The 25,065-nt window shown below is 39.9% G+C and overlaps 1 protein-coding gene across 11 annotated transcripts in view; it reads left to right on the top strand.

Moving 5' to 3' along the window:
* Positions 1 to 10,897: 10,897 nt before the first annotated feature.
* The window catches only part of dysf (dysferlin, limb girdle muscular dystrophy 2B (autosomal recessive)), a 108,336-nt gene continuing 94,168 nt past the window's right edge, over positions 10,898 to 25,065 (top strand). For 6 of the 11 annotated variants that reach the window (XM_044182901.1, XM_044182899.1, XM_044182894.1 and 3 more), the window contains exon 1: positions 10,898 to 11,224. In XM_044182901.1, the coding sequence (XP_044038836.1) occupies positions 11,137 to 11,224 (88 nt within the window). In that variant the 5' untranslated portion in view covers positions 10,898 to 11,136. Of the gene's footprint in view, positions 11,225 to 17,339; positions 17,985 to 25,065 lie in introns of those variants that run through there. The other 5 variants (XM_044182898.1, XM_044182900.1, XM_044182895.1 and 2 more) reach the window with 2 other exon arrangements.

The following is a 25,065-nucleotide window of genomic DNA, read 5'->3' as shown; positions in this document are numbered from 1 at the left end:
CTGAAAAGTAAAAAAAAAACAAAAAAAAAAAGGAAGGGGTTATTGAATGGGGCTGGACTTCAGCTTCTTGGATGGGTAAAATCCATCATCTGGAAGGTCTTGTCTTGAGTTGTCCACTCTGGTGCTTCCTGTTGGATACACATTAATTCCATCTGTTTCACTTCCTGGTCTTCACTAGCAAGAAAAAACAGAGGAGGCAAAAGCAACAAAGCACAGATAGAGAGAGAAAACAAAGTCACTGCTGTTAACATGAAACATCCAGAACAGACACAAACTCATTTATTTCCTTTCCACGCTCATCTCTGTTGGAAACAGTTGACAGATGAGGCACCAGCAGACAGACAAAGCACACTGCAAAATTTTACATCTCACAACTGCAATTTAACTTATAGTTTATAAGATTGAATAGCCTAAAAATGACCAATGGCAATTAAAAAAAAAAAATAGTTGTGTGATATCATAATTCAACTGGAATAGCAGAAACAAGTCCAAAACCTCACAAACCTATACGATCCAAGAATCATGGAAAGAGCCTTAGGTCATGTGTCTCAAATTGTATTCAAAAATGAATACCCACTCTGGCTATTTATTACAAATCTTTCCTGGGACTTCTAACCCTTATATCCAATTATACAGAAAAACCCATTTCTTGCTAAGCTTTACCTGAAGCAATATGCCCCGACCAATGCAACCCCTTGCACTGTTTTAACGCAGAACTGTTTAACTGTTGTAAGGCTTTATCCCAAATTTCCTCTTCAACACTTCCCTTCATTTCACAATTGTAATTTGCAGCAGAGAGCTAAAAGTCTCAGAAGTCAAACTTTTGTGGTATGCCCGTCATGACTTGGAAGAATAGAAAAAGCATGTACATATAATGTCAGCGTCAAGACTGTGAAAGGCAACCTTTCTTCTTCTTTAGTTAATGGGACATTGTATGCAGTTTAATGTTGCTATCGCTGCCATATTGCTCATCATATTTCCTGAGATATTTGCAAGGTATTATGAGTAGTCCTCAATGCCAAGTGCAGTGCTGATTATATATATATATATATACACACGTCGAAAATGAGGGGAAGGATTACACATAAGACAGTTTTGAGAGTGAAACACGAAGATTGGAAATGGGATGCAGCAAGACTAATAGGCAGGAAAACCCAACTATTCTTCAACTGACAAGGTGCATCACCTCTCACCAGTAAGCATTATAGAAACATGGCAAAAAAAAAAAAAATTAAATTTAAATACCATGGGTGGACACAACGGGAACACCTTACAATAAAATCCCAAACTATTCAACCTAAGCCTCTGTATGCTTCAAATGAAGTGTTTGTTGGACTATCACCCTCCCTTTACACAGAGACTGAAAGGCTGTGTGTTGTGATTGCTGCCACAGAAAAGAACTTCAAAATGTCTGCTATGAAAAAGGCTTATTATCAATTTCGGAAAAGGAAATTGTGATAAATTAAATATGACATAAACACAAGATACGGTCTCCAAATTTACCAAAGAATTGAGTCGACACCTCTCTTCACAGTCTGAATAAAAACTTCAGAAAGTACTATTTATTGCTGGCATCCTCTAATGAATTGCATTAAATTATTCATGGTAATGTGTCCACCTTTCTGCAGAGTAACATTTATATTTACATATCCATATCCACCCTGCTACTGTATTTAATAAAGTAATATGTTGACATATTTTATATGTCTTAAAAAAATGAGTTAATGTGACAGAAAAAAATCCTTTGAGGTGTTAAGTGTAACCTTTTTTTAAGCTGCGTCACATCAACACAACACTTATAACAATGCAGACATTTGTTCCGACATACTTTGTACGTTACTGACTGATTGACCTAAGAGTCAGTTCAACAATTATCAGATTTGGGGTCTAAATGATGGTGTAGCTGTTTGATACGAGCCACAGGCCTGATCCCAACCGTTACTGACGTTAAGGTTGGCCAGATCCAAGTTTTACAATAAAGGAAAAGCGTAAAAGCTTCAAAATGTTGTCAAAAGCGTTTAGTTTCTATCGTTAAACACGAACTGCTCGCCATCCGAAGAGAGCTAAACGGCTAACGTTAAACTAGGCTCTCGTGCTCCTGTTAGCGCTAACGGTAGTCCTCAGGAGGGCCTAGTTATAAACAAACGCAAATCACGGTTTCCGGTTAACAAACTGCGTGTTTTTATAACATCGTTTTTGTTGGATACCTTGCGTTATGTGTGTGTATCTTGCAGCTTTGTTGTGCTCAAACGTATCTTCGGGCTGTTAGCAGGCAGCCATTCTCAGATGTCTCAAATTGTAGAACGGCACAAAAAAAAAAATCGTTAATACTTCCGGTTTTCTTCTTCTTCTTCTTCTTTTTCTTCTTCGTCGTCGTCTTTTTCTTCTTCGTATACTTCTTCCTGCTCTTTCGATTTACTGGCAAACAACTTTAAGGTGCACACCTTCACCTACTGTACAAGCGTGTGTAACATCATGTCAGTTTATTCTATTTCCTAAACTGAGCATTTTTATTTGTATTTAAGAATTGAGAATTAGAATAATTGACAATTATTCACACCAAAGCTGAAATGACCAGTTCTCAAATAATTGATTGGTGGATTGAAACAGAAAATTAATCAACTATTGTAATAATCAACAAATGATTTAACCTTGAGTCAGAAATTGTGGAAGGCATTTTTTTACTAACCAATTATTGGATAATTGAGAATTATTAGATATTATTAGAATCAATAATGAAATATATCAATAGGTGCAGCTGTTATTGACAGACGTATTTGTATATGATGTAGTATTTCAATTGTGCGCATTTAGGCACTTTATTCTTTTAAGAAACAGACTGGATATGATTGTATTTATGAGAACGTATTTATCTTAACATTCATGTTTTTATCCCTTAACCTCATCATTGTTATATATCTTCTTGTCCACAGACTTCATGTCATAAGTTGTGTAATACTTTCAATAGGTAATAGGTAATATTTGGAAACCAAGGCCACAAAATGTAAAGAAATCTTAATGTTTCCATCAGTACACAGTAATAAACAGTGATGACTAAGTGTTGCTGTAGCTAATTTTATTTCCTTGTGTCAGCAGGTAGACACGGGACACGGAGGTTAGTACAGTGACGAGGGAGTTTATTGAACAGCCAGACAGAGAAAAGCAATGATGGGAGATATGAGGGGCTAAAGCTAGGAAAGTCTATGAATCTTATCTTGATGTAGAGATGGTAGTAAGATCCACTGGAGGAGACCAAACACTCAACGGAGAAGTCCAAAGTGGTTGTCAAGAGATACTGTGGTCGGGTTGAATCTCGTAAGAGGTTTGAGACTAGACAGTGAGTGAACCGGGGGAGTGAGACTATATAGTGTGGAGTTGATGATTAGTGGCAGGTGTGTATTCAGTACTCAGGTGAGTGAGATCTGTTGATTGCAGTGGGTGAAGCTGGTGGTGTCTGTGCTGGCTCTCTGACACCTTGTGGTTATTTGCTGGTTTCTGTCACCTTGTTTCACCATAAACTTCTGAATTTTCACTACACATGTTGATATGAAGAAATTAGGCAAGATTATGTTAATACCCCACCTCCCTCCCAGATAACATAAGATTAGATCAGATAAACTCAAGAACAGATGCATAGATAAAAAGCTTAAAAAAACCCCAAACTAAAATACTATATTATGAACATCTATACAAATGAAGCATGAAAAAACTAAAATAAAAGGTACTAAATGCTACATACACCAACATGAATAGTAACTATAAAGTATATTGAGATACAAAGGGAGGGGAGAAGGAAGTTGCAATAAAAAATTAAATACAAACTACAGTTATTTGGCCCCCAGCACAGACAGAGTGCTTTTCATATTTGCATCAAAACCCATGGCGACTTGTGTCACCGTGGGGACAAAAACTGAAGTCCCCACGGGTAGAGACTGCTTTTTGAGGGTTAAGACTTGGTTTTAGAGTACAGGTTACAGTTAGGTAAGGGTTAAGGTTAGGCATTTAGTTGTGATGGTTAAGGTTAGGGTTAGGGGCTGTGTGTGTGTGTGTGTGTGTGTGTGTGTGTGTGTGTGTGTCTGGAAGGGGAGGTTGAGCCAAAAGACGTTCGGTTTTATTTCCGTCTGTCGTCGCTACCCTTACAAGCACATCTCCAAAGTTGTCCAGTAGGTTTACAATATCCAGTTCTTTAACCATTTTTGAATAGTACATATGGAACATGTATTATTATTTGCTTCCCGTTCCCCAAGTTCAACTCATCTTACCTCATGTCAAAATGAAGCCTCTGCCTATGGCATACTCTAAAAGTTTGGATTGCAACAACCAAATACTACAATATAAAGCTGCATCATGATTTGTATATCCAATATCAATCATGATGGTATACCAATATGTCAGATGTACACCAGTTTATATATATTTTAATACATTTAATAAATCTGACTTGACCTTGACTTGACCTCTTATTCTAATCTCTCTTATTGTATTCCCGCTGTATAAGAACATTTAAAATGTAAATAAACTAGGCCTACTAATAAACTACTGAACAGTTTGTAAAGCTGAAACGATTAGTCAATCAATTAGCTGATTGACAGAAAATTATTTGGCAACTATTTTGCTAATCATTTAAGTCATTTTCACACAAAAACATTTCATGGTTAAAGCTTCACAAATGTGAAGAAGGGGCAATTTATCTGCATTTTACTTTTAATACTTTAAGTACATTTTCCTGATTATACTTGCATACTGTTACTTAAGTAACATGTTCAATACAGGACTTTTACTTGTAACAGAGTAATTTTAAGGGTGAGGTATTAGTACTTTCACTTCAGTAAAGGATCAGAATACTTCCTCCACCGTCACTTTTCTGCCGCTCGCCACGCACGTGTGTTTGTTTATTAGCCTACAACAAGGAGACAAGATTTGTTTGAGAAAAGGTTGCAGGCAGTAAAACAAAAGACTGCTGAAAAAAGAGTGCGAGTGTTAGCAAACAATTTACACATCCAACAGACAACGTTGGCATAAGTTTGGAGTCATGTTTATGGCCACCTGACAAATGTAATTCCAACTGAAAGCCTCTGTTCCACTATCTTCTGTAACGCAATTTAATCTCTTATTCAGCATTACTTTAATCAGTCTTTCTGAAAAAAATGAAGCCTGTTCCTGGGGTTTACTTTCCATATTCTAAAACAAAGTGGTTGCACTACAGCACTTGCTATTAGAAATTGAAAAGTCCATGATTTTAACAAACTTTTACTTTATTAGCATACAAAAAACTACAACTCCCAAGAAAATGTACTGGCACGGGGACTTCTGTCAACACTATCTTCAAAAGTAACTTTTTAGCTGCAACGTTTTTGTCCTCTCTGTCCTGCTGTTATTACAGACATGGCCAAACCAGCGGCTGCCCCTCGATTCACCCGTGGATTATGGGAAAAGAGAGAGCGAGCGGCAAAAAAGTGACGGTGAATGGAGCAGAGCAGAGGAAAAGGTTAGCAGGAAGTTGTCAATCCGGCAGTAAATGCACATTACAGTGTGTCACATAAAGATCACTGCAGCTTCTCAAGACCAAGAAAGGTGAAGAGGTTTAGCCCAAATCCCCAGTAACAACCCTGCTTACAATGCAGCTTTTAAACTGTATTCCCATAAAATGCAGCTTTAATTGTTAAACTGCCTGCAGTGGAAGTGGAACCAGGGGGGAAATATGGCTGCATTTTCAAAATAAACCACAGCCCCTCCTGGTGGACAGATGTCTGTATTACAAGCTGCCCTGCAGATGCACGAACATGCTGTGCTTATAGGCTTTCATGGTAAGGCTGCCTACAGTGCCAACTTGGTGATATGGCAGTAGTGCAGGTAGTCGTGTCATTAAGTGGCCACAGAGGGCGAGCCATTATTTTTGTTCCCCAGTAAAATACCTTTTAAAAATGCAAAACAGTCTTGCAACTAATGGTGAAATTAATAGTGCCAGATGGTGGCACTATTAAGCAAAACAAAATGGTGTCTGACACACTGTTGCAGACAGGCAGGTCTATGTGATCTTTGTGGTTTCCACTAATTACTAAAAAAAAGTACATGTGTACAATATTATTTAATGATGTTAGAGGTCTTTGAGAATAAACTTTGTCCTTCACCCTCCGCGGGTGGTCTCATCCTTCGAGCTCGGGTCCTCTACCAGAGGCCTGGGAGCTTGAGGGTTCTGCGCAGTATCTTCGCTGTTCCCAGTACTGCACTCTTCTGGGCCGAGATATCTGGTGTTCTTCCAGGGATCTGCTGTAGCCACTCCTCCAGTTTGGGGGTCACTGCCCCGAGTGCTCCGATGACCACGGGCACCACTGTCGCCTTCACCTTCCAGGCCTTCTCCAGCTCTTCTCTGAGCCCTTGGTACTTCTCTAGTTTCTCATGTTCCTTTTTCCTGATGTTGCCATCGCTTGGTATCGCCACATCAACCACAACGGCTTTCCTCTGTTGTTTGTCAACCACCACGATGTCAGGCTGGTTCGCCATCACCATTCTGTCAGTCTGGATCTGGAAGTCCCACAGGATCTTGGCTCGGTCATTCTCTACCACCTTTGGAGGTGTTTCCCACTTTGACCTTGGGGTTTCCAGTCCATACTCAGTGCAGATGTTCCTGTACACTATGCCAGCCACTTGGTTATGGCGCTCCATGTATGCTTTTCCTGCCAGCATCTTACACCCTGCAGTTATGTGCTGGATTGTCTCAGGGCCTCTTTGCACAGCCTACACCTTGGGTCTTGTCTGGTGCGGTAGATCTGGGCCTCTATTGCTCTGGTGCTCAGGGCCTGCTCCTGTGCAGCCATGATGAGTGCCTCTGTGCTGTCCTTCAATCCAGCCCGCTCTAGCCATTGGTAGGACTTCTTGATATCAGCCACTTCAGTTATGTTCGGTGGTACATCCCATGTAGGGGTTTGTCCTCCCATGATGGTCCCTCCTCCAGCACGTCTGTTCCCCATTGCCTGAGACATTCCCTGAGCACGTCATCTGTTGGGGCCTTATCAGGTTAGAGGTCTTTGAGAATAAAAGACCTCTAACCTGATAAGGCCCCCAACAGATGACGTAAAACAAAATGGTGTCTGACACACTGTTGCAGACAGGCAGGTCTATGTGATCTTTGTGGTTTCCACTAATTACTAAAAAAAAGTACATGTGTACAATATTATTTAATGATGTTAGAGGTCTTTGAGAATATATATATATATATATATATATATATATATATATATATATATATATATATATATATATATATATATATATATATATATATATCTAGACTCCAGGTTATTAGATCCACCAGCAGAATCAGAAATACTTTATTGATCCCTGAGGGAAAACTCTTTCGTTACAGCTGCTCACTATCACATCGATACACACTTGCTTCTAAGCAAATCAAAATATAATATACTATAATACAGGTAAGATAAATGAAGTACAAAGTGGATATAAGTATAAAAGCTAGAGGTTGTTTTCTGATCTGCTCCTGTTTGCACTGTTTGATGTTTGTTACTACATTACACTGTTAATGCAAACTCAAATTAAAAGCTCTCTAGCATTTCAGTGAAAAGAATACTGTACCTTAATTTCCTAACAGGACTTTTATTGTGAAACGTTTGCAAGCCCTTTGTGGAGACTTCAGTGACTTGTATGGTTCCCATATGGTACTTCAAATGTAGCTATTGCCATCTTGTGGCACGTGTATGTTACTACAAAATACAGTTTGGCTGGAACATTAGCACACATGTGCACACATGTGCACACAGTAACGGAAATATGACACCAAGCTTGTCTTAATAAACCTCATATTTTTAACAATGAACAAAACAGACCCTCTATTTGTCCATTTAATCACACTGTTTCTTTTCTTTCAACACATTTTCTTTTCAAAATGAGATCGGATACCTTATTGTAAATTTCAAGTTTTATCATAACGTCGGCCTTCAGAAATCAAACTTGAGTAGCATATCAAGTAGAATCAAACAACACTACCGCTCTGGTAGAGGATCTTTCAGTGTCCTTCAGAGCTGCAGGTTGCTTCAGGCATCATCCATCAGCTCTGGAGTCATTTGAGAGGAAATTCGATTACACCAGCCTCTCCGAGAGGAACATTTATAGGATCAATACCCTCTAATTGAACTGATGGAAGATGCTGTTGCAAGCAGGCAGTGCTATTTAGATCCAATTTTAACCATTTGCTAAAGACGTATCTAACAAAATATGACATAATGACAAAGTAATTCTTTATAAAAAGGGATAAAAACAAGGAGGACTGAAATGGGAGCTTAAATGTAACATTTAAAAGTGAAAATATAAATTGTTTTACTTTTTGATAATTGATTTATCAACTAATTAATTACTTGACTAATAATTTAAGATATATACTGTCTGGTCGTTAATTTTTTTTATACAATGCTTCATATTTTGAAAGTTCCTCATATGTTTTGTATGTAAAATCTTAATTTGTAAAGTAACTAGTAACTATAGGTGTCAGATAAATGTAGTGGAGTAAAAAGTATACAGTGTCATAAAATGGGACTAGTCAAGTAAAGTATTTATACTTCAAATTTGTACTCAAGTACTTGAGTAAATGTACTTAGTTACATTCCACCACTGCACTGTAGAGCTTTAACCTGCAGTTTACATTAACACACACACACACGATCAGCTCACTTTAAGTGACTCCTTAAGTTAGCACACTTCTTGAAAGTGCACACACACACACACACACACACACACACACTCCCTAAATATGTAGATGACATGACTGAAGCCCAGTGGGTCAGACTATAAATAGAGGAGGAACAGAAATCCCCCCTATGTCAGCTCACAGTCTGCTCCCATTACTGAACATGAACGACATATCTCATCTGCACAAAACAGATCATTTCATTTCCTCACTTTGGTTTCCAACGTAAAAGTCCGTGTTTTAGGTTTGCGTGTGAACCGTGAGAAAGGATTCGCAGACTCATTCCCAGAAGTCACATGAGTTTGACCATTTAAAATTCCTTCACTGCCTTTTCTGTCTTTTGTCCGTCAAAACACTTTGTTAAAACCTTTATTCATGCGAGGCAGAGATTGGCTTTAACACTCAGTCACATGAAGCGTCTTAAAATCCAGATTTCATTGTGGTTGCAGGTTCATGAAGGTTTCCGTAACTTACAGTCCACAGAGTCAAACACTGACGATTGTGGATTGTTTTGGTTTTTTATGTCAAATTCGAAGACTATTTAATTTTCTGTCTCATCCCAACATCCTTTCTCCTGATTTGAATGTCCTAACTGGCTACTCCTGCTGCATGTAATCAAACACAGCCATCACTGCCTGACTCTTTTTTTGGTTAATTACGCAAAATGTTAGAGATACACAGTTACATCAGAAAAATGGCAACTTATTTGCATTTTTTCACTCAGTGCTGTTGTCTGTCTGAATACAGCCCCGTCTACATCAGCCTTCAGTCCTTCGTCAGTGTCTACCAGAGGAGTTTCTAGCATCCGAAAAGATCTGTGGCTAAGCCAAAATTGTGCAGGTATTTAATAAAATAAAAAATCTGTATTGACAACAAAAATGAAAAAAGAAAGAGATATATTTCACTATTTCTCTGTTTTTTGAAACACTCAAAAGTTATTATGCTGTGTACAACTCGTCTTTCCCCAAATGATGCAATACACCACCGATGGGTCCTACACAGGATGTGTTCAGCCACAGTATTGCTGTGTGCTGCTCAGTTATTAGCCCTTGTAGCGTCTGGATTCACTCATGTGGAGGAAGTAAATCCATGTGAATTTTTTGAGTTCAACTTTGAGAGGAACGAGTTATGAGACAGGAGGTGTCCTGTCTCATAACTGTCTGCAACTCGTTCCTCTTTTGAATCAACTGTGGGAACTCATTGTCCCGTTAGAAATTGAGCTAACAAGCTAACTGACAGTTAGCCAGCTTAACTGACAATGATGTACAATCCTGAGAACAAAATGCCAGGGGGCAGTGAACGGCACACTACAGAGAAAATAGATAAAGCTTGGAGAGCTGACTGGCGCTGGCATTTTCCCGGCTTGCTAGCGTGTTAGCAGTTAGCTCGACAGCAACAGTAGTCCCCACATTGTCACCATATAGGTGTAGATTTTGGGGGGGATGCGGGGGACACGTCCCCCTCACTATTTAGAAGACGAGAATGCCAGAGAGCCTTTCTGCATCATATTCCATTACATTTGGCGCCTGAATGTTGCGTTTTCCTTTACATTGATAAAGAATTTTCCGCCATAAATTTATGCAGAAAAGGCACAAATTGGTGCACCAAGAAATCCCAATCGAAATTTCTTGGGGAAGGACACTCAGTACCCCTGCTTAATATGTGTGTGCCCCCCATGCTGAAACAAAACCTACGCCCTTGGTTCACCAACTAGCTGTGGGACCTTAAGAGATGAGTCGCGGGGTCATATTTTCATGGCGACCAGGGTGTGACCATGCCCTTAATCACTTCTCACTCTTTGTCTCCTGAGGTATTTTCAGACATGCGATTCATTCACCCTCTTGTCTTGTATCATTGTCTCTTTCTCTGCACAAATCTGCCTCAACAAGCACATTTTCCTCAACACCCTCTTACCCTTTGTCAGTGTGTGTGTGTGTGTGTGTGTGTGTGTGTGTGTGTGAGCTCCCCACGTGTGTTGGTTTAAGTTGGCTGAGTCTGGATTGTTGATTGTGTGCAGGCATGTGTGATCCGAAAATAAAGGCCAATGTGTGTGTCTGTGTGTTGCTGGCCCTTTAAACCAGTTGTGATTGAAGGGACAGTGTGTGTGTGTGTGTGTGTGTGTGTGTGTGTGTGTGTGTGTGTGTGTGTGTGCATGAGTCAGCCAGTGCACCATGCTCTCTCTGTGTGTAGAGTAGGGGGGCGAGCGAGACAGCTGAGAGCTGCAGCTCTACCAGTCGCTCTCTCAGTCCCTATTCGTCCTCTCTGTCTCTCGTCCACTTTTTCTCTCTCTCTCTCTCTTTTTCACTGGATCTCTCCTCATTTTAAGGATTTTTTTTGACGCCCGTATATGGACCTCACGGCATCTGTCGGTGGGATTTGACAGGGCTTTGCTTTGTGTGTGTGTTTGTGTGTGTGTGTGTGTGTGTCTGTGAGCCATGCTGCGTGTGTTTATTCTGTGCGCAGAGCGTCTGCAAACACCAGATGACGACATCAGCGATGCCTACTGCACCGTCACCTATGAAGGTAGGGATGGTGTGTGTGTGTGTGTGTGTGTGGGGGAGAGTGTGTGTGACATAGAGAGGTTAAGACATGATGGGAGAAAGAAAAGAGTTATTTGGGTAGGAGGGAGAGAAAAACCTGCGACAGAGTTGGCCACTGTCCAGGGTGTACCCTGCCTAAGGCCCAAAGTCACTGGGATAGGCTCCAGTCACCCGCGACCCCTAACGGGACCAAGCGGTAGAAAATGGATGGATGGATGGATGGAGAGAAAAAATTGGGAATAAGAGACAAAGTTCATGTACAAAGACGCAGTGACCCCAACATCCCCCCCGTCCTTATCTCTCTAACAGCTGAGGTTATTATTGGTCTCCCCAGTCTCCCCCTGTCTTCTTTCATGGCGTCCAATCTGTTTGGGGTGGGGCACTGTTATGAGGAGGTGTGTGTGTCTCCAGTAAAGGCAGTGTTTATAGTTACCACCAGTCTCTCAGCAGAGTTTATCCTTTGGGGCCCTCCATCTCTCTGTCTCTCTCTCATACTCTGGGTTTGTCAGGGGGCTTTCATTTCACTACCATAAAATAAAAGTGGTTCAATTATGGAGTTGACTATTAATAGCCTGGTTCAGGTTGGTGTAGTAGGTCTTTAGATTTTACGCCATGCGTCGCTCTATGGACGGCAATGTCGGTCACTCAGTCTGTCGGTGTATCACTTTGTGCCAGACTGAAATATCTCAACAAATATCTGATGGATTACCATGACATTTTGTACCGACATTCATGATCCCCGAAGGATGAATTCTAATGACTTTGGCGATCCTCTGACTTTGCCTCTAGCACCACCAGCAGGTCAAGGTCTTCACTTATCCAGTGAAATATCTCAACATCTGCTTTATGGTTTGGAACAAAACTTTCCTGCAGACATTCATGGTTCCCAGACAATGTATCCTAATGACATTGGTGATTCCCTGACTTTTCCTGTCGCGCCGCCATGAGGTTGACGTTTGTCGTTTTGAGAAATATCTTTTGACAGTTGTTGGATTGATTGTCATGAAATCTGCTGCACACATCTATGTCCCCCCTCAGGATGAATTGTAATAACTTTTGTGATCCCCTGACTTCATCTAGCCCCATCATCAGGTCAAAATGTTAATTTGTCCAATACTTTGGTTTCTGACCAAATCCCAGCAAAACTAATGACATTCCCATCAGCCTCAGCTGTACTATGTGTTTACTTTGTGTTTAGCGCTAATTAAATCTTAGCATGCCAACAAGCTAAACAAAGACTTTAGCTCACAGCACCACTGTACCTAATGTCAGAGCTGCTAGTGCGGCTGTAGACTCTTTGTCTTGTTTATGTCAAAGAAAGTTCTCCTTCCTTCACAGCCAAATTGAAACTGTCTGTGATTGAGTTTATAGTCTGAGAGACAGTCCAGGTCAGGACTGGACTTTTGGAATACAGTAGACTACAGTAGAGTACAACAGCAGAGCACAGTGTGTGTGTGTACGAAGCAGTGTTGAGTTTTCTAACTTTTCTAAAGTGTGTCACGAACTCATGACACTTTGTCTATTTTGCTGCACAAAAGTTTCCCTGTGTAATATAGGGCAGCGCCTGCAGTGTGTCTCCACACACACACACACACACACACACACACACACACACACACACACACACACACACACACACACTAAATTGCACTTGTAGAAAATCTGGGCTGGAATTAAGTTAATCAGTAACGCTAGCTGATACATTTCATGAATAGCTGAACTGATTAAAAGTTGCATATGATACCAGTGTTTTCACACCAATCATATTAATAATAAATACTAAATTAAAAGATGTTCTAAAGCCATTATACACTCTGAGGTGTTCTGTTACATTATTACAAGACTTTGTTGAATACTCGATTCTTATTGGTCAATTGTGGCATTGCTATGGACGCAATTCTGATCGTAGACTCTCGAGTCTAAAGAATTCCTGTGGCAAAAAAATCATTTTAAAATCAGTTAAATCAATATTTGGTGTCAAATTATTGATTTCTTTAGTAAGTATCCGTGTAGTAAGCGGGATAATGTACAGCAATAATGACCGTCTCGTGGTACAGTATCCCTTACTTAAACAAAATGGACAAAGCAGAGGTTTCTTCCGCTGAGTCAATTATTTTCTATATCAGAGTGTATTATTGTGCTTATATCATGGCTACATACCACATTTTTTAAAGTTTGTTGGTAGTCAGTTAGTTAACTGATAATGTAGCACAAAGTATGAAATGTTGCAGTTTTACATACCTTGTGCACTGATTTATATTTATCTGTTTATGAGATTTTTGTTTGAGGTGTCCTTACATATGTTGGCACCTACCAGCCAATCAAGAATTTGTATTTTCTGTCTTTTTGTGTCTTTCTGTATATTTAAATGGTAAATTCTGGTAAATTTGTGCTGTGCCTCCACCAAGGAAAAGGAGGTATATACAGGGAGGATATATTGTCCCAAAATATGTATAAACAATTCTGCTCAGTGTGGCCGTTTGACAGCATGAAATTTTAACGGCTGACTAGTATCCACGGTTTAAGTGGAATAACATACTCCATCCTGTGTGGTTATGAGTGATAACACACCCGCAGTTTGAAGTGTAATTACGCTTTGCGTCCTATGTTATATTTTGATAACTGCACAGCTTTTGATTATACCTTAAATAAGAACTCATTAAATGTCTCTCATCCAACCTCTGTTCACAAAACTTAAGCTTATATAACATACCAATTTGAAATTTCCTTTAATTTGAAAAACGTTATGTCGTCCTACTGGTTGAGTTGTATGAAATGTGACCCATGTAACGGTGACATCCTGTGTTCAAGTACAATCATGGACCTGTCTTACATGTCACCTCCGCTCTTTCTCCCCATGTTTCCTTTCTCTGTTCATTGTCTAACTCTGACTAAAATAAAGGCAAAATAGCAAGAGAATTTTCAAGAAAATTTCAGACTGAAAAGACAAGTATCAAGTGTTGTTGTTGTTAGGGTGGAAAAACCTCCATTGCCGCTGTTCAGTGGGACAACAATCTGTGACCGCATCACAGAACAGCTGAAAATTATCTGCAGGTTGTGTCAGCCTCTCCGCACTAGCTGATATCTGATACTTAATCTGTTTTAACTCATCTGCTGAAAGCTGATCGCTGCGTCTGCGTCCTGCGTCTGCTGCGTCTGCTGCGTCTGCTCTTAAAAACTGCTGCATCATTTCTTCCATTCAGAGTTAGTATAAAGGCTGTTAAAGAAGAGCGATCTAGAAAGATCAAAGATCTGTATCTCAAATCGAAAAGGCAGACATGGAAGACAATGTAATGGGGTTTTTGTCTCTGTTTTTTTTGGCTCTAAATTTAGTTTGCTGCTCTGACTCAACTATATATCCTGAAATTGCCTCGTCATGCCCTTTGGAGTCTCCAAACCTGCTACTTTCCTTTTATTCAAAACAGCCATTTCTCCCAGCCACAAGCTTTGAGGTTAATGTCAGACTGCACCACCTGAGTTTTTATAAATTAATTTATGGTTTATTGGTTATTAAAGGCACAGTTAGCTTTATCAATGAAAAGAAGATGTAGTGAATGGTTTGATGGTCTAAATCCTGTTTTTAGCAGCCAATAATAAAAACAACAGAGTGAAAACAAATGGGGAACAATTATTAATTTTTTTATTTAAACCTGTTAATTGATTTTTTGGTCACTTGGTTGGTTATTTACACATCCAGCAACAGTATCTGTGTCCACCTGATGAATGTAAGTTCAATAATCACTCTCCTTTTAGCTCTGATTCAGTCTGCACCAACTCCTGAGAAATATATCAGGCTCTTGTTCACCAGCTAGTCCCTAACTGTGTCTGCTGTTTGGTGCTGAGCAGGTAGCGAACAGATAGTTTAGCAGAGCTTTATTCACTGAAACAGCTGCCTGCTGCTCCTGGAAAGCTACGAGAGTGAACCAAAACAATTAGTCAAAAGAGGCTAAAATGCTTTGTAGAGCTGAGGGGAACTGCAGATCTGGTGATAATTCTCTGTGAGTTCGTCTCTACGACCGACATCTTTCACATTAGAGTCACACACAGTCATTTGTTTATATTGAAATATGTGTATAGTAGCCGTAAGTATGCTGAATTTTCGTCCTGAAAATGTTGTTTTATTGGCTTGTCCATCCATTGTGGCCATCATTCAGCCCAAAAACAGTTGATCACGCCAAACGAACATACTGTCTCATATGTCTCATTTTATTACACAATTATTTAAATTCCTCAAACATGTATCTTTTTAATTACCTTTCATTTGCAGCTAGAATTAGAAACATACAGTATCAGCTAACTTTTCTAATCTGTGTTGCTTAGGCCCTGCCCTCAGGAAGGAGGGGCCTAGGAGGAGGGACTCTTCCCTGAGGGCAGGGCTTAAGCAACACAGAGTAGCTAAAATTTCTGAGTCTCAGACCTTTTCCACAATTGAGAATGACTTCCGGATGGGAGCCGAAACGTCTTGATTCTGAAACAGCGTCCAGATGACTACGACTGAAACCTTTTCTACGATGAAACACTCCTGGATGAATGAGGGACTACACCGTCTTACCGACTTCAGACTTAAAAACTAAAACAAAGGTTTTCTTTGCTTGCTTCTGCTGCTGGCTGGGTTAATGAGGTCATGATATACATACAGCAGAGAGAACTGGTTAGAAAGCCTGAAGCTCAGATGAGACTAAAGACTGATTCTTGCCGACACACAGTGTACAAACCCACTGGACTTTTATTCTAAACTAGTCATGATCACAAGATTTCCAAAGATGTGATCCTTACAGATCAGGCTGAACTACAGTATAATGTGTATATTATGATGCACAAGATATCTAGAGTTTTCAATTTGATGTAAGAGTACAACCACGAAAAATTTTAATATAGTCAGTGCAACAGAGACATATGGATAATGAAGTTCAAATTTGTTAATATTTAAGAACAACTTTGGCTTGGGCCGTATGACCACTTACCTTCCAGAAAAGGAAACAAAATCTATTTATTAACAATTCATTAATAAATTATCAACATTTGTAACAGCTTTGCCACCACAGAGGAAGGCTAAACACCAAAACAACAAAAATCTGGCAACTTTATATTAATGGCTTAATTACAATCTATAAAGCCTTTAAAAATGGAGCCTTATCAGAAAATGGTGCTGTTTTTCTTATGTTTCAGACACTCTCACCTCTCTACAAATAAGACAGTATGAGTGTGTGTGCCCTGATTTACGTCTGCAGGTGGCGCTCTCTCACTGTGCACGTGTTGTTGTTCAAGCATCGGTGCCCCCTCCCCATTGGCCCCTGATTTTGACTCGTGTATTTTTGTAGTCTCTGAATTCTAAGAGTGGAAAGCCAAGAGACGATCAGTGACAGGTATAAAAATCCCTTGAATGTATTCGAATTCAAAGAAAATAAATTTGGGTCTTGATGTTTTTGAAAACAATGTTTCTTGACAGTCGTTTTTAATTTAGCTCTCTCAGTCTGAAGAAAACCTTGGGATTTCTTGACCCGACTTGATCTTGAATGAAACACCAGGCCTAAAGAATAATTTTGACTCACCACAAACACAAAAGGCCATTTTGAGTTCCTAAATTTTCACCACATAAGAACCTGACAGTCCTTGAGAAGTCCTTGAATTTGATGTCCAAACTGAATGTGGGATCCTGCATCCGTGAACTAATAAACAAGTTCCTCCTTTTAAGTTTTGGAGCCAATTACAGTTGTACAACAGTTGCAAAAGACTCTTTGAAATAAACGTTGATTTATCAGTAATAATGCACATTTTTGCAGGTTCTATAGTTTTTGAGGCAGGCAGATGTGTTTTTTTCCATAAGAATGGGATTAAAAGTTCAGGATATATGTGGGACTGCAGTGGATTTAAGAGACTTTGACAGTTTACTGAAAACACCAGATTGAAATAAATCCACGATACAGAGACTGACCAAGTAGAATAGAGGGATTAGAGGTGGAGGGCGGTAGAGAATGTACTGGCAAATGAGAGAGGCAAAGATGTGGGCAAGATAGTGAAACAGCCAGAAGACAAGAGAGGAAAAGAGAACAGGAAATGTTGAGATTTCCTCTGGATGTGAGGTGTGTGTGTGCTCCCGACATGCTCGCTTTCCCTACGAGTGTGTTAGAGAGAGTCAGAAAGAAGAAGAAGCTGGCTATATTTGAGACAAAGAGCTTTTATTTTGTACTTTCAGATACAGACAGATGCTGTGAGACAAAGCAGGAAACAATCTTTGTATAATTAGTTTTTGCGATGCTGGGACTTCCATTTTGCCAAACAAGGACTTAAGTTACTGACAATCCTTTAAAAAAGTCGTATAATTTGATTTTACTTTCTGAAAGAGTTGGTTTTACTTTTTCAAGCAGTGGATATCTTTTTTTTGGAACACAATCTCTTTTCACTAAGAGGAGCTTTTCTTTCGCACCTTTTCCTTCTCTTTTTACCACCCGTTGGTCTTTGGTTTATTAGTTTTGGTGATCAGGCACACAGATTTTTATCATTATCAAAGTTCCCAGGGCCATGTAACCTACCGTCCCTTTAGCCCTGGATCCCTCTCACCTGGTGAACTGAATCACCTGCCAGTCAGACCTGATTCCTCCCCCTCTGAGAGAGTTCTTTGAGCATCGCAGGTTTCAGGACTCAGCTGGACTCTGCTGAGATTTCAGCCATGTTGCGTTGCGTTCTTCAGCGAGCCAACAACCTCAGACACTCTGACCCCCTGGCTAGTGTCACCTTCAGAGGTAAGAGGCTCATGGGAGATTCAGGGGATTGGTAGTAAGATGATAGAGCGCAGTACAGCAGAGTAAACTCAGGCGTTGTTGTGGAAACAGCCCTACTTCTCTCTAGTGGAGTGATTCCCAACCAGGGGTACCTGTACACATTGTGGAGTAGCTCAACTAATTTGAAAAATTACTATTATTATGACATCCACATATTTGTGTTTAGGAGGAAAACAGTAATAGTTATAAGTATTACCAGTTGGAGTGAGGCTGATCTTTAGTATATTTATTGTCACAATAGCCAAGTTTCCATCCAAATGTAGGCAAGGCAAGTTTATGTGTATAGCACAACAAGGCTATTCAAAGTGCTTTACATAAAACAGAAAAGCAACATAGGGCAATATAAAAAGACATTTAAATACAAATAAAGAGTTAAACAGAAAATAAAAACAAGATAAAACAGGAGAGTAAAAGTTACAGTGCAGTGTAAGAACGTATTCATTATTTGATTTAATAAAAAGGCAGCGAAAAAAACAGAAAAGTCTTCAGCCTTGATTTAAAAGGCTGAAGAGAGTTGCAGCAGACCTGCAGTTTTCTGAGAGTTTGTTCCAGATATGTGGTACATAAAAACTGAACGCTGCTTCTCCATGTTTAGTTTGGACTCTGGGGACAGAAAGCAGACCTGATCCAGACCACCTGAGAGGTCTGGATGGTTCATAACGTAGCAGAAGATCAGAAATGTATTTTGGCCCTAAACCATTCAGTGCATTAAAAACCAACAGCAGCAATTATTTGACAGACAGTGTAAAGACCTCAGAACTGGAGTGATGTGATCCACGTTCTTGGTCTTAGTGAGAACGCGAGCAGCAGCGTTTTGAATCAGCTGCAGCTGTCTGAGCGATTTCTTAGAGAGACCAGTAAAGACACCGTTATGGTAGTAAGATGTATGCATGGACAAGTTTTTCCAAATCCTGCCGAGACATAATTCCTTTAATTCTGGATATATTCTTCAGGTGGTCGTAGGCTGACTTTGTAATTTTCTTAATGTGGCTGTTGAAATTCAGGTCTCAGTCCATGACTACACCAAGATTTCTTGCTCGGTTTGTGGTTTTTAACATTACTGATTGGAGCTGAGCGCTGACTTTCAATCATTCCTCCTTGGCTCCAAAAACAATTACTTCAGTTTTTTTTTTTTGTTCTGGCACATCCAATTGTTGATTTGTTGAATGCACTTACACAGTGTTTGTATTGGACCATAGTCCCCTGGTGATATGGTTATGTAAATTTAATGCAAGTTTTAACCGAATTCCCAGAACATTGGCAAAAGAAAATGCAAATTACAGCACGTTTCCATCCTTTACTGTTATGAAAACATTAGCAGTTGGTTCATCCAGGTAAGCAGTTGGTGCTGCTAACTCTCGAGTTGGGTGCAGAAGAAGAGGGCGCAACGAAATTATGGAATTAAAGGGCACCATGTAGGGGTGGGAATCTATGTAACGTGATGGAAAATTTCAGCAGTTCCAGATGAGTTTTTGGGCGTTTTTACATTTATAGGCAGATGGGACGGCGCTCTTAGCTGGCATGAGTTATCAACTACAACATGCCAGCTGCACAGGTAACACCTCCCACCAACCTTGGTGGTAACACCACATCACCACTTGGTGTGACTGAGAAAGCGCAAAAACTAGTTTGCGACCGAACAGACAAGTCCAAGAGGTAATATAAATGGTTGCATAAAATAAATATCCAGCTTCTAGAAGTCCAAGTGGTACAAATGCAAACTTGACCAAACCTACTGAAAAACAGAAACCAAGCCTAAACATTGGCTAGTTCAGGATGACTGTCTTGTGTGAAAAAAAAAAACACCATTGTTAGAATATCCACTTTTATTTAACTGATAGTGACGCATGCCATTGTTTACAATCCATTCAAAAGAACACCCAGCCATTTTTGTCTGATTTACCCCCACAGCCCATCAGCTCAAGTACCCCTATTGACACCACTCATGTTCCAAATGTGTTCATTTTTAACTATATTATATTAACTATATAAAAGTGGATATTTTTAAAGACTTAGTGATCCTGGAACGATTAGGCTTAGTGTTATGGTATACCAGGGCTGGACCCAAAAGGGTCCAGGACAGTGGAAGTGAAGTAGTAGGTTCTGTTTATTTATAGGAAACACAACGAGGAACCAGGAGTGTGGAGGTAATGCTGGAAGCCGGTAGACTGGAGGTAGACTGGAGGCAGACAGCGGACCGACACGAGGCTGAGGAGAGCAGGCAGGCTGAGGGAAAGCCGGTAGGCAACTTGGAGGCAGGCGACATGAGCGAACCTGGGTACAGGGAGTCAAAGTGTCAGGCGTTCTGATAACAAGCAGGTAATATCACAAAGAAGGTAGTCAGGAGCCGAGGCCTTGTACCACTAAGATAAACAGATGAGCTGGCTAAGACTGGTGTGAAGAGCCGGGTAGACATGCCGTCAGGTGTGATTGTGGATGGAGAACAGGTGAGCAGCAGTAGATGGGTAGCAGGTGTGTCAGCTGTTGATTGGCAGTTTCTCAGAGGCCACGCCCCACAGCATACACACACACACACACACACACACACATATACACACAGGAGGAGAACCAACAGGGGAAAGACAGACAGAAACGCTGGAATGGTACAGCTGTACCATGACACCTGGTCTCTCTTTTCTGGAGAGGCGGAAGCTGGGCATTTCAACCATTTACCCATTACTTCCTAACTAGTTTTCAGGTACTCTCAATCACAGCATGTGGATTTAGTGTGTTACAACAGGATGGTTGGAGGGGTATCCTGTGAAGTCAGCTTGTCGTTGCTGGTGGTTTATTTGGTTATTGTGACAATAAATATACTGAAGATCAGCCTCACATCAAGTTGTAATGTTTATTCTTCTTCCAAACACAGGAATTTTACAGGATCATGATTTCAGTTTGTTTTTAAATTAGCTGTACTCCACAAACCTCCCGCGTACACCCTGGCAACTGCAGAAGTATCCCCTGATGCACAAAAACCAGGTCTAGTCTCAAGTCATTCAAGATAAGTCCAAGTCAGGCCACAAGTCTGTCAGAGGACGTATCAAGTCAAATCTCAATTCCTTGAAGGCAAGCCCAAGTGAAGTCTCCATAAACAAGTCTGCCTGCCTATAGCTGTCTCATTTCTTATTGTTCTGGGATTTTCCAGGTCAAAACTTGAGACTTGAATGTTTTTGCTTTCGAATCATATCTTTTATGGAGTCAAGTCTCAAGTAAGTCAGGTCTAGCGACACTCAACGCCAAGATGAATGTCTCAAGCCTGCACCTGTGTTAGAGTACAGCTGGCTGAAAGCAGCCTCCAAGTGAACACCTTTTTAACTTCATTTAACTCAACTGAAGATGCCAAATGTTTCATGGTGAAGGTGACTTGGCTACCTGGTCCGTTTTTCCATCACTTTGTTGTTGTACTTTCCATGAGTCAGTGTCTGCCTTCTTAATGAGGTGAGCTCTGCTGTTAACTTCCTGCCTTTGTCCTGACACTGTTTCCTGGTGCCATCACACACACACATGCTTGTACTTCCATACTTGTTGTGAGGAGCAGGAGGCACAAATTAAAGTGAGTGTAAAATGTTGAACTGTAAGGCAGATTGTAGTTGAAATCAAACACCATCTGCATGTTGATACTGAACTATGAAACGTTTAGGGTCTTCCAGAGATTACCATAAAATCTGCTTTATTTATTTATTGTGGTTGGAAGTATTATATTCTAATGGGAAAGTAATGAACTGTCAAGTGTTTCTGGGTTGCAACAACTTAAGGAATTTAGAGCAGAGAGAGAGAGAGTTTCCTCCCCTTCAGAAAACAGATACCATGTCCATTTATAGAAATTACAGAGAATGTGTGTGTTTGTGTGTGTGTGTGTGTGTGTGAGAGAGAGAGAGAGAGAGAGATAAACTTTTCCAAACTGTTTATGAAATTTTGTGCAAATAATTAAACATGTATTTTACTCACCATCAAAAGTAAAATACAGATCCAAAAATACTACTAATATTTAATCCAGATTAAGTTGAATACAGAGGGTGGGATAGACTTTTGCTGTGATTATTGTATCCCAAAATCATTTCTGACAAACTGCAAAACGCTTTGAGAGCATTTGTGTATCAGCTTTTTGGCACCAATTTCACCTTTTTTGATGACATTCAGGAACATCTTAGGACAAGGCTTAAACTGATTTTGGGTTATTACAGTGGTTTTGAATATGTTTGTGGAAATATTGCAGGGACTGGGCAAACTTTTGCAAATAATGTCTGGATTGTTTGAAATGTAATAAATGGACCACGTAGAGTTTTGAAGACCCGTGGAGCTGCTGAGCAATGTTTTGATGAGCAGGTTAGAGCGTAGAATGAGAGAGATGTTATGATTGCTAACATACAGATAGTTTACTTTTTTTAAATGTACCTCTACATCATGTTTGTGGCCATGTGTCTGCAGATGTAGGTGATGAAGCATGTGTACATGTGATTAAATATCATAACATGTGCTTGTGTTTGTGTGCTGAAGGCAGGATTTCCGGCCAAAGTCTTGTTATTGGAACGATAAGTGTTGTTTTCCGTCAAAAATAAAAACTGGCAACCCTGCTTATTCATCCCAGCCCTGAGCTAAGTACAGCCTGGACACACGTTACATTACATTTATTTAGCTGATGCTTTTATCCAAAGCGACTTACAATAAGTGCATTTCTACCATGTGGATACACACACACACACGCACACAGCAGTCTTGTATTAGTTCGTCAAGACATTGGACTAACGCACAAAGGTTTCCTGTTATTGGAAAATAGATAGTTCAGTATTTCAGCGTGCCAGATACATTTAAACAACATTTCATATGTTATGCTGTTCACCTCATTTTCAGGTTGTAGCTTTATGAACATTAGCCTAATTATGCTATCTATAAAAAGTGAGGGCACTTTTTATAGAAAACATAATTAGGCTTTTCAGCCAACAAAAGGTGATTAGAGATCTCAACTGAATCTTTGAAGTTCAGTTTTTCTATAACTGTAGTAAATTGTAAATGCTGAAAGCTAAATCTAGATTAATATCTTAATATCTAGATTAATCTAGATTCAATAAGGGATTCAAAAGGATTCAAGGTTACAGTCTCCTCATCCCTCCACACAGATCTAATATTTTATCTAGGACACTTCGGTGGACCTTTAAGTCACATGCTTCACGTACGTCATGATTAATTTGCTAAGTCTGTTTCCATTGCACTTAGTCATATTTCATTTTTATCTATACACCCACTCTTCCACCTCAGCCAAGCATAACATTTTTTGGCAATATTTCAAGATTTTTCACTTTTCAGAATTCAGCTTTTTTATGTGCAAATTCAAAATGTTCTTAAGAACAGGTGGATGGAAGTGCGCACTTAATAATTGTAAACATATATTTTGATTGTTTTTAACAAAACTCCACAGGGTATCTTTTAAGAGTAACTTACCACCAGGCTGAAATGCAGATGCCCTCTCTGTTGCGCTCCTGATCACACCCAACAATGATGTCACAGTGTACTGACACACCCTGGAGTACACGTCTACATCACTGCAACAGGTCAAACCACTTGAAGTCACCAAAAACAAAATATGAACGCTTATGAAATCACTTTTTTTTTTTTTTTTAAGATATACCTATCTGTCTGGCTCAGCTTGATGAAGTCATCAACTTTAGTCCCAATAAAGGCTCTGATTGGCTCAGTAGTTAGGAAAAATCCATCCATTCAGTGAAACACCAGATTCCTTGCTAACATTTGAGATGTGGGCAGTGATTGATCCTAATCTTAAACTTTAAATATACATTAAGAAAATGTATTTTTAAAAGTGTGAAACAGTGTGAATCCTTTTGAACTGACCACAGATACATCAACACACACACACACACACACACACACACACACACACACGCCGCCCATATCTAAACTTAGCTTTCCCATAGATATTTCACAGCACTGTGGGTCACAGCTTGTTCTATTCTCGGCTCATGACAGAATGACAGAAACTGTGCCAAGCTGAACCAACCAGGAAGTTGATGCTGTGCCACTTCCTGTCTCTGAGATGCTAACTCTGATATAAGCTCTTGGGAGATTTACACAGTTCACACACACACACACACACACACACACACACACACACACACACACACACACACACACACACAAATATAATGTACCCTCTCAACCCCTCTATGGAAGGGTGGAGGTGTTTTTTAAGACATCGTCCAAGAACGGAGGTACACTTACGTAGGTATTTGTGTGGGTGTATTTGCGTAAGAATGTACTTGTTTGTGTGTGTGTAAAGGTACATTGGTGTGCATGTGTGTGTGTGTGTGTGTGTGTGTGTGTGTTCTCACATTGGGTGATGACTGTGGGGAAAACAAAACAGGAAAGCAAACAGCCATTCTCTGGGTGTGTGTGTGTAAGGAGAGAAAGAATGTGTGTCTGTGTGTGTGTGTGTGCATTAACAATACATGCAGTGTGAACCTGAATTGCTCTGAAATCAAGACCATCAGTTGGACGAACATGGAGTTTTAGGCAACATTTTCATTAATCAACAAATCTATAGATCAGTGGATGGAGTTGTGTACCGCTACTGACTTTTGGTCAGTCAAGATTTCTTGGCTGTGTTGTTAATGTTCAGTTTTTGTTTTTAAAGTAAATGTGAACTAAACTGATTATTTCACTGGTGCAATGGGAAAGCCACCTCCAGATGTAGCCCTGATCTTTTTTTTAAATGTTATATTTCATTATTTCTTTTGTTTACACCATGTCATTGTTGGGTAAAGCCATGCACTTCCAAAACATTTCAGGAAACAAGTCTCGTTTTGAATATTGGTTTTAAAAAGGCTGGTGGTGCTAGATGAAAGGTCAGAGGATCCCCAAAGTCAGTTGTATTCATCCTCAGGGAACCATGAATGTCTGTTCAAAATGTCATAGAAATTTCAGTGTGGACCAAAGAGGTCAACCGACAAAGTCGTCGACATTGCCATCCCCAGAGCCATGCCACTAGCGTGCCTGAAAACACATATCTCCGTGTTTTGTTGAAGGATTA

Source organism: Siniperca chuatsi, linkage group LG22, assembly GCF_020085105.1.
Source record: "Siniperca chuatsi isolate FFG_IHB_CAS linkage group LG22, ASM2008510v1, whole genome shotgun sequence".
Lineage (NCBI taxonomy): Eukaryota > Metazoa > Chordata > Actinopteri > Centrarchiformes > Sinipercidae > Siniperca > Siniperca chuatsi.
This window is presented reverse-complemented; position numbering and strand designations above follow the sequence as displayed.